This window comes from Micropterus salmoides, unplaced genomic scaffold (genome assembly GCF_014851395.1).
Source record: "Micropterus salmoides isolate LMB-PRFRI ecotype aquatic unplaced genomic scaffold, ASM1485139v1 Ms_hic_scaffold_39, whole genome shotgun sequence".
NCBI lineage: Eukaryota > Metazoa > Chordata > Actinopteri > Centrarchiformes > Centrarchidae > Micropterus > Micropterus salmoides.
Genome location: NW_024043261.1, coordinates 22,476 through 33,142, shown reverse-complemented (window position 1 = coordinate 33,142; position 10,667 = coordinate 22,476). Strand labels below are relative to the sequence as shown.

General features: G+C 40.4%; 1 protein-coding gene across 1 annotated transcript; it reads right to left on the bottom strand.

Moving 5' to 3' along the window:
• Window positions 1-3,220: 3,220 nt before the first annotated feature.
• Window positions 3,221-10,025, bottom strand: LOC119885074 (collagen alpha-1(XXIII) chain-like; the record flags this gene model as incomplete). Its single annotated transcript, XM_038695314.1, has 2 exons — window positions 9,418-10,025; window positions 3,221-3,290 (listed from the first exon to the last, which is right to left on the bottom strand). Coding segments are annotated over exons 1-2 (379 nt in total), but the record flags the coding sequence as incomplete, so codon positions are not given.
• Between the last annotated feature and the right edge of the window lie 642 nt (window positions 10,026-10,667).

Here is a 10,667-nt window from a genome sequence, read left to right as displayed (position 1 = left end):
TGGAAAGCTCAACAGTCTGGCCGGTGTGATTTACTCTAATTAATTGTATCGAATATTTGCAGCTTAACCAGTGCTGTTGATTCAATGTGAAGCACCCCTGGGACACGCTCCCCTCCTCATTTCAATCTAGCTCAGTATGTAACGCCAGCCATCACTGACCTAGGAGTCAAAATTGATATGAAACTGGATAAACACGTTAGGAAGGTTAAATCTAGTTTCTTTCAATTAAGACAGCTGGCCAAGTTGAAACCTTTCTAAACAGAATTTTGAGACCGTTATACACGCCTTTGTGACTACTAGACTAGATTACTGCAATGCACTTTTTGTGGGGATGAATGGATCGTCTCTCGCCCGTCTCCAGATGGTGCAAAACGCTGCAGCTCGTCTTTTAAAAGGAACACGTAAATATGAACACATCTCCCCAGTTCTACGTTCACTCCATTGGCTACCCATTTAGGATCGATTTTAAACTTCTTTTACTGACTTTTAAATCCTTGAATGGCCTTGCCCCCACTTACTTATCCAAGCTGCTTCATCCTTATACACCTACCCGCTCGCTCAGGTCAACTGACAAACTTCTCCTGAGAGTGCCAAAAACTTGTCACAAATTTAAAGGGGACCGTGCTTTTGCGGAGGCAGCTTCGAAACTGTGGAATGCCCTTCCTCTTACCATTAGACAGGCTTCCTCACTCATCTCTCCCATCTGGCTTTTGACCCTTGAGGATGACACTTGGAGCAACTCATTTGTTAGTGTTTTTAATTCATACATTATTGTATGTGATAACCTGTAAATTGATGTTTGTTTTTAATCTTTGTACAGCACTTTTTGCAACTTCGCGATTGCTGTTAAAGTGCTCTATAAATAAATTTTGATTGATTGATTGATTGATCAATGTGAAGCAATGGAGCTGTATAGAGTATAATGTTCAGTTATTCATATGTCACAAAGTACTATTTATTGCGTGGATATTATATGGTATAATAATTACTATATGTTTTGCCTCCTTCCACGTGGCTGTTGTGAACTAGGGCTGACCCTGAATAGTCGAAGATTCGATGCTTTGACTGTAAATCTCACAGACGAAGCTTCCCAACGGCGTAATGAAACGAGGATCATACCATTTTGGCGATGGGGGGGTTGTTCAATGTCTGTTGTACGTAAAACTACCAGTTTTCTCCCAGGTTAATATACAGCCTATACTAAAATATCAGCATATAGTGCTGTAAATAAAAATGTGAAAAGAAAGAAGCTTTTAATAATTCTGAAAGTGCGTGAATAAATCCAAAATTGTAACCCTAATCCTAAAGGAAGGGGGATCAGTGCGCATGTGTGGCCGTAGCATGTGTGTGTGTGCTTGTAGCAGAAGATCCTTAACACTTGCTGAAGAGAGACAACAACAGTGTTGTGCCGAGTTGTCCGCACCTCACGGGACATTCAAATTATTTATCACCAATTGATGAACCACACAAAGAATATATTGTTTTTAAACAGTACCGGCAAGGAACCCCGATGTGCATTTGAGGTATAACATAGACATAGCCGACAAAAAGCAACAAATTTAATAATCAATTTGTTCACGACTTCATTCACGCCATAGCAACACCGTCACCTTATAATGGAGTGAAGTGATGTGAACAGTAAAGTTAATAAAACAACACAACATCAGCACTGGTAGTAACACTTTCACAAACTAAAACCTCCAAAGTGTGGGAGCATTTCACTCTTCAGAGACTCTTCACTCTTCACTCAGCCAAAAAGGTTGTTAACTGCTCCTGGCCTGGGAGCAAGTCAGTTATGCCGGAGCATCTGAAGAGGAGGCACGTAACATTGGCACTCTGGATGATGAAGAGTCGTCTCAGAAAGGTAGTTAGCAAGCTAGCTTAACCTTAAAGCCATGTGACTTCACTTTATAAGCTGTAACTGTTTCTATACAGTTTCCCTTGGTCAATTAATTGTTAATGGAGTTTAGAGTAGTAAATAATTAATAAACACAACGGTCCTGTTCACTTTCCAGATGTGCCCTAACTTTACATCATAAACGATGCATCGCTCGTGTTACTGCCAAGTGCACAAGATTGGACACAGGACAATTTCATACTTTCTAAAAAAAGGCGTTTTGTGAGTTGTTGTGTTAGGGGAAACTATGGAAACTTTGTGAAATGTTGTCTACTACAAAATCGTTATTATTGGTCCTCTCTTGTCTTTGTATAAATATAGTGTCAGTTTGTCCCAGTGTGTTGCATTACCGGCGTGTAAGCTGCTCCGTCACTAGACAGCAGATCAGCTGCTCAGACTAGTGCTCTCACAGCGCTGCACACACACAGTTATTTCTTACTGTATACCTGTTTGGTCCATGAAAGGACTGGATTTCAGTGGAACTTTCTGTTGCTGCAGAAGAAACGTATCATTTTATTGTCTTAATTGTTAATTAGCACAAGCCTAAACCAACCTCAAATTTGATTTAAAAGCTGATAGCTAAATCAGTCAAGTGCGGAAAAGTGAATGTCAGTGTGTAACCCCCCATACCCCACCCGCGCACACAATCGCCGCTGCACAAACACACATGATTCGACGAGCACTCGACTATAGGCAAGACTTGACAAGTCTGATTCGACTATGTATACAACTGTTAGTTGTATGATTCTGCAATCATACAACTAAGAGACTGCACCAGAGTTGTCTGGTGACATGGACACAAACATGGGAATCTTTCCCAGTTTTAGTTAATACTGATTGATTTCCAGTTTTCCAGCAGAACACAGTGAAGTGGTGGGTTATCCAGGAATGCCTCAATAATGCCACCTCATCACACCAGCTTGCATCATGACCTAATGTGACACAAAATATCCCCGACTGCCAGATTTTGTAATAATGTCTGAGTGAGCTGAGGGGCAGAGTAAAGCCACCATTATGCATTTTATTTGTTGTGTCATTTGTCCCACAGGGGGTGTTTCAGAAGCAGTTTTGCCTGCCTGATTTTGCTGACTTGCTCAGATTTTGATGATTTAGTCATTTTGTGATTTATGTTCTTCTACCATTGGTAAGTAGGCTACTTGTTTAAATACCTCTAGTAGTGATATTATGAAGCTACACTTGCAATCTTGCATTGTGCATTAAGTGATGATGATGACCTTGTATTTGACCGTGAAGTCAAAGCAATCAGTAAAACAAAGTGGTGAACATGTGGATAGGTGAATGGACGGAGGTTGCAGATCTTACCAGGGGGACACAGGCAGCTTTGGGGAGCTTCTCTCATCTCCCGTGTCTTCGGTAGTCGCGCTGCAAGCTTCTACATGAGAGGAACAGAAGTAGAACGTTAGAGTGCACTGACATTGTAACATTTCATGCTCGGTGCAACATGAATGTTCCATGGATACATGGAGCCCTTAATATTTAATCTATCAATTGTCATTTATCATTTGACTTTCAGCTTTTGACTGATTGTCTTTTAAAGAGGTACTTTGTGGCTGATCATGCTAATAATGCAGTAGTTTCTGCTGATATTCAATATGTTAACATTTTACCATGTTATGTCTAAAAAAAGAACTTTTTTCCCAGAAATATATCAATGTCAAATAAGAAAAGACCTTAATTAAGGCCGTAAAATGAAAACCATTATGATAACAGTAATTCATATCCAATACAAAGTCTCACAACATTTAAATGACCATCATGACCATGCGCATGACAGTCCACTCCTAACTTTGGAAAAAGCTGCTGGAAAAACAATTGTAATTTAATGTCCACTTACTTGCTTGTTCCAGAATGGACTGTATTACATGGTTTTTAGCAGATGGAGTATGAAACTGTACATATTAAAACATTCCATGATTCTGAGCACTTTAGGACTTCCTGCCATTGTTGGGAGTGAACTTTCAAGCTCAACTTTTAAGCCAACGTGGACAAGAAGTCCAGTTGTTATGTTATGCTTATTTGCTCTTTGTGCAAAGTAAATTCCCCTAGGGGCATAAAGGTTTCATTCAGTTACAATTTCATGACAACTTCATATGCTGATGGACCACGATATGGTTGAAAGCTACAGTGTTTTGATGCTTTGGCAATGTTGTTATTACATTCATGCCAATAAAGCTAATTTGAATTGAATTGAATTGAATTGTGTTTTGGATTGACTTTAAAACCATCACCAGGGGCATGTAGATGTGTATAGCTAGCAAAATAGATTTTAAACTGTCAGTTGTGCACACTCAACACAAATTGCGACTTACAGTCCTTACAATATATATTTGAAAAATGTGTGCTAGTGTGTTAAGACTGCTCTTTAGAACGTTGTAACCAAAAAACCTTTATTGTTTGCCTGCCAACATTTTTTAGTCTTTCTTGACATATCCAAGAGTGATAGTTCACATCATTAGATCAAAAATAGCCTATGTGTGATTTGTCCCTGAACAGAATACAAAACCATCCAAGTACATTCTCCACAGAATAGCAGTCAGTCCCACTTGTGATGGTTACTAGCAGAGGAATGCCTGGCTGATTAGAGGCCTGTAACAGGTGCTGAAGAGGATATCATAAATGCACAGTAATTCTGAGCACTAATGCAGTATTCTGGGTATTGCCTGGGTTACTGCAGTGTGTCTGTTATCCCGGTATGTGGGAGGAATGCCATGGATCAAATCAGGGATCATTAAGGGGAAATGTGTAACATTTGCTTCCAAAATTGTTGGATGGAACCTGAACCCAATTTCGCAGGGGCTTTTAGACTTTGTTAGATAATCAAACAAGCTAAAAAAAAAAAACAATTAAAAGTAAATGTATGTCCTTCAGGCCTTCCATGAGTATTTTATTCCTTACATATGGAGTTAACTATGGACACATGCTAAATCTATGACTGCTCTGTATGACTGCATGCTCAGACACACATTTCCCTTAAACCACTTTATATTATTCATGAATACTGACAGGAATTTATTTGGTTGATACTTGTAGACCCGACTCTGTTGAGTTGTTGAGAGATAAAGCTGAGTGGAGTGCAGTTCAACAAAGAGCTGAACATAACCACAACAAAGCTTACAACAGAAGCAGTGCCTGCCAAAGGGAGACAAATATAGTGGACATACTTCAAAGACTGTCATTAGTCTTTAACTCGTGTCTTCACATATGCATTGTCCCACAGTCTAATGACTGTTCTATCTGAATTATACACTCCTTTTGCTCTGTAGGAAACAATAATTTGTTATGCAGATGATACTCAATTATACCTATCTATGAAGCCAGATGGAATCAATCAGTTAGCTGAACTTCAAAATGCCTTTAGGATGTAAAAACCTGGAAGAGCTGCGATTTTCTGATGTTAAAGTCAGAAAAAACTGAAGTTATTATACTTGGCCCCAAACACTTCCGATACACATTATCTAGATAATAGTTACTCTGGATGGCATCGCCCTGGCCTCCTGCACCACAGTGAGAAATCTGGGAGTTATCTTTGATCAGGATATGTAATAAGTAATTTGTCAAAAATAAGGAATATCCTGTCTCAAAATGATGCGGAAAAAGTAGTCCATGCATTTGTTACTTCTAGGCTGGATTACTGCAGTGCAATCGTTCTAAAGATAGTCGGATTCGGCCATGGGAACACCAGGAGAGATGCCTGTGCTCTGGTCACTCTGTGACAGAGACAGAGAGACGTCGTCGGCAGTTGAAGTCTGGGAGAAGATAAGGAAGGCTTGGGTTTGGCTCGCTGGCCATTTAACGTTAGCTGTATTAGTGCCTTATGTTGTTCAACATGTTCAACTTTTCATAAAGGCAACGTGATTGTCAGTCACTGTTGATCAACCGACCCATGGGGTTGTAGCAGCGGAAGTGAAGCTAAATTTTGGTCTGAATATAAAACCCCAACACAAAATGTCTCAGCAACATTGCTCTTATGCCCATGAGCATGCGATGCACCTTAGAATAGCTTAAAACTGCAGTATTTTCCAAGTTTAATGTGAGCTTTAGATGAATGTTTAAGTGTTGGTCGGGAGGTTTGGGGGTCCTCCCCCATGAAAATTTCATGTTTTCCAATGAAAAATATGTCATTTCAAATCATATTGGGCCATTATTTTCAGCATATCTCTGAACAAATACTTGGAAATGCTAGAGCAGATAATAAATAAACAATACCCAAAGATCAGTCAACTGGAGGAACTACAACCTTTAGATCTGGAGAAAGTAATTTGGTTGGTTCTGTTGCTCCACAGTGATTTTACGTTGATGGCAGGAAAACCCTGTTAATATGACCTCAGAATCATTATAGATATGACTGTTCATGTTTGCCTTTTGTGTCTTCATTTTACAGCTTCTGACATTGATCTGTAGATATTAATATAGAAAATAGGCAACATGAGAAACCTCCTCCCTTCTGAGATGCATTTTATTTGCACATTAAAATCCAAAAAGAAATGTCTCCACATTAGCTTAAAAGGACTAGTTTGCATCACTAATTAGCTTTACTAACCTCAGCCTCCAGTCACCTCTGTCCTTTCTTTTCTGAAACCACTTTTTCAAACTGAAAACTGAAAAATAATTTAATCAGTCTGTACAGGACAGAGCTGCAGGCTACATCAGTTTAGTCTAAGTTTGTAACTGATGTTCTCAACATTGGACAAGTAGGCAGTAATAAAATACAGCTTCCAGTTACTTTCTATAAATTGAGCTAATGTTAAGTTCCATAGCAGCTGTGTAGCTGCTGTAGAAGCTTTCCTGCTCAGCTGCGCAGTCGGAAGGGGAGGGGAGATGTTAGCTAACTTAGCGCTAACCGGCTTCACTTTTCCAGCAGGTGGGAAACAACAGACTTTTCTTGGTCTTGAGAAGCTATCACACTGTAACAGACACCATACATTTACTAGCAGAATATTTTCCTCCGCTCGCATTCACCGTCACTTTCTGCCGCTCGGAAAATCAAACACTCGCTATGCACCTCCTGATTCAGAGTTACGTTGCTCTTATAACACCATCACCCATACGTGACTTATGTTCTGCATAGAACGAGGAGAGTAAGTGAGCCGAGCATTGAGTGCTGCCGTGCTCAAAAAACTCCCTTTTAGCCAGTAGAAACCCTGAGGAGAACCATGACTCAGGTCTAATACTGTTCTGAATTTAAAGACAACCAGGCAGCTAACATGCACACTTCAATATTTATCGCAAGCCATAACGTCATCACAATATTTGACAATGTTATCGCATATTGCAGATTTTCCACATATGGTGCAGGCCTAGTATATAGTGCATTTGGGAGAATGAATCCACATTTCGTGCTTTAGCGAGTATCTGGTGCAGCAGGACGGTGTGTGTGGGATTGAGTCAAAATAAACTACAGTGTGTGTGTTCATGATGATGAAGGAGCATTGCAGCAGTATATATCATTTTTATTTATCGTGATACGTCTACACAGCCTCATACCCAGGCACAATAACTGCGAACAAAGTTTACTAGAAACATTACACAATAAGCTAATGGATTCTGCTGTGATCCAAATTTGACTGGAAGAATAATAAGAACCGACTCTGTGCTGCTGGAATGAGGCACATTTTCCATAACAGAGGAAACAGGTCATCAGTGAAGGAGACAAGGAGGTGGATTCTGGAAAGTGTTGGGTGAAAGTACCATAGACGTGTCGCTTTCTACAAAAGGCCACATCTGTGCTTGTGTCCCATTAATATTGACTGTTTATACACACAGAGCTAAACAAGGCTGCATGGAGATGAAGGCCGAGAGGTCCTCCTTACTGGGCCCTTTTGAAGTCCTCCAGAGCCAGGCACTCAAACTGGACAACAGGACACCTTTGATTGGATTGAACTGTGTCCTTTAGTACATCAACCTCACTATGTTCTATTTGTGAAGACATATTTGAAGGAATACATGTAAATCTGTGACTTTCGTCTGTCATGTTCATTTATGAGTGTCTGGTGTGTTTCTTAGTTGTCCACTCATAGCTGACATGGCCTCAAAAGAAGTAAAAATCTAGACTCGGGCTAACATACAGAGTTCAATACCGCCGTCATCTCCAGCAGTAGGCACCCTGTGCTGCTTTTTCTCATGGTAACTACATCATACTAGCTCTAGTTAAAGGTCATGGGATTGGTAGAAACAGACAAGGGGAAAACAGGACCCCTGGGGGACTGCAATCACTGTGAAAGAGCTTGTTAGTGTAGCTGTGGAAGAGGTCAATGAAAGGGCAGCCCAGAGGGCCACTTTAGGAGCAACAGATGTGAAAGGCCAGAGAGAGCTCCTCACACATTATCTCAGCGAAGATATGATATTTCTAAGACATGTACAACTTGGTCTGGGAATGGTCTAATCCAGTAATGCGCAAGAACATTGTTGAATTGATCCGTCCCAACGAAAGACGTTCTTGTACCACTTTCTAATAAGGCATCCTCTATGAAGGTAGTGGTGGCTTTATTAAACGTCAATAAAGCATCTAATCTATAAGTTAGAAACCATAAGTAAGAACAAGTTTTGGGTTGTAGAAGCCAAGTTGTAGGAAAATCTTTTTGGTGTTCACCCTTTAGATTAACCCTTTCTAGTAAGATGGTTAATGAAAAATTTACTGATGCTTTATAGATCAATTAGAAACCATTAAGAAGAACATGTTTGGGTTTCCCAAGTCTCAAAAAATGAGTTAATCAAGTTATTTGATGTCACAATTCAAAAGGATCAGAATGCAATAATAGCTCATTACTATTTTATAATCCTTACTGAAGCTATGTGAGCTCCTCCTTATCCATAAAAGCATAGGAGACAACTACTAAACCTCCTTCAAGTAATTAAACATTTTATTCAGTAAAGACTAAATATAAAAAATAGTGAACTAACTTATTTATATTAACTAAATTATCGTTCTTTCCTTTCGACCTGACATTATTCATCATCCCCTGAAAGTGACATGAATTAAAGCTGTAAGTCCCATCTGAGGCTGCAGCCTACACCATCATTTTTTACCTTTTAATTCCATGAATTTAATTATTAATAATGACTGTAAGTTAAACCCCATAAAACTGACCAAATACAATAAAGTAATGGGGAATTTTACTCATCCAAAAACCCTTTGACAATGCTGACAAGCACATCATTAATTTGCACCCCAAAATATTTAAGACCCCTGACATAAAACAAAATCCGAACCTTGATAACATCTTAAATGGGTAATTAATGCGTTTGCCAGATATTTCAAATGAAGGCTTTAAAGTGTGAAGTGTTTAGTGTGTTTTAGGGATAAATTCAGGATTAATTAAGTATTAAGAGTATTTAAGGGGTTGTGCCACTTGTAGAATGGGTCTACATTGAAGGGCAACTTATAGTTCAGTCATCCTCTCTTTCAATAAACAAATATTGTAAGCAATATTTTCCTAGTCAACAGAAGCCATATTGCGGTTTCTAAAACGTTTAGATTTTGTTTTTCAGTAAAGCCTCACCTCCTCCAGGATCTGGTCCAATTGGCCCAGGATAACGGGCTCCACCTGTTCCAAAGACAACATCCACGCGGTGAGGTGTGCGTCCCGCTGCTGCTGCTCCAGACTTACTATCCTGGACTGCAACTCCGACGTCCGCACAAAAACCACAATGCAAACTCCAATGCACAGAACAGATACTGCAACGCAAATCGTTACGCCAGACAAATCTCTCCAGTTCCTCCACAGAGGCTGTTTTAAAGATCCCTGCGTGCCGCGAGTCCTCTCTTCACCCGGTTTACCAGCGACTCCCCACTTCTGACCCTCTTCCATTTTACACGTCTGACTTTGGTTTTATCCACAAGGAAATCCCTATCTTCATCAGTTGAATACCAACAGAAGAGGAATCCTGCCGACCCGCAGCTCTGGTGCTTATGAGAGAGTCTCTCTCCGTTGGAGAGGGGAACAGTTTTGCAGATGTCTTTTTTCTTCTTCAAACTGTCTCCAAATCCATTCGCTGCTTCTCCTATGAGCGATCCCGGTCCACCGTAGGTCAGCCTTCAGTGCGCGTCTCTGAAACCCGACCCAGCCTCCCTCCTCTGCACAACTCTGGATGCCGCGGGCTCTTTGCTCACAGTGCATGCTCCTCCTCTGCGAGGCTTTAGGTGCCGGGGCGGGACTGATGGCGGTGCTGCTGACCCCTTTGATCCGCGTAGCCTACTTGGTGAGGGATATTTTTAGGGTTCGCAAAGCCAGGACTCAAACAGTCACACAGCCGGCATACAGAGGCTTTCTGACAGAAGTGCCATTCACCACAACGAACTCATACCAACATGTATATCTGTTCCTTTCAGTGCATGAAATTGGAATAAGTTACCTTTGCACATTAAAATAATAAGAAGGGTGGGTAGGTGTGAGCCAAGGAGAAGAGGGATAGAGAGCTAAGAAGAAGTTAGCGTGTAGCGCTTGGTGATGGCAGAGGTGTGTTTTTGGCATTGGCTATGGCCCACAGTAGCCTGTATCTTGTTCAGTAATAAAGAGCGAGTAAACCAGCTATCATCTCATAGGTTCTTATTCAGGGACGCTACAATATTCTGTTCTAAATCCCAAAAGCCAGCACATCACTGGATCAGTCCTCCTTTCAGTTTACCTTCTTGTTGGAACCAGTTACAGAAAACAACTAAACTATCAACATTTGTCTCTTATTCAAAAAAATAATCTCCAACACATTTACTGAAACCTGTAACTGCTTCCTGTGATGATGATTTATGATA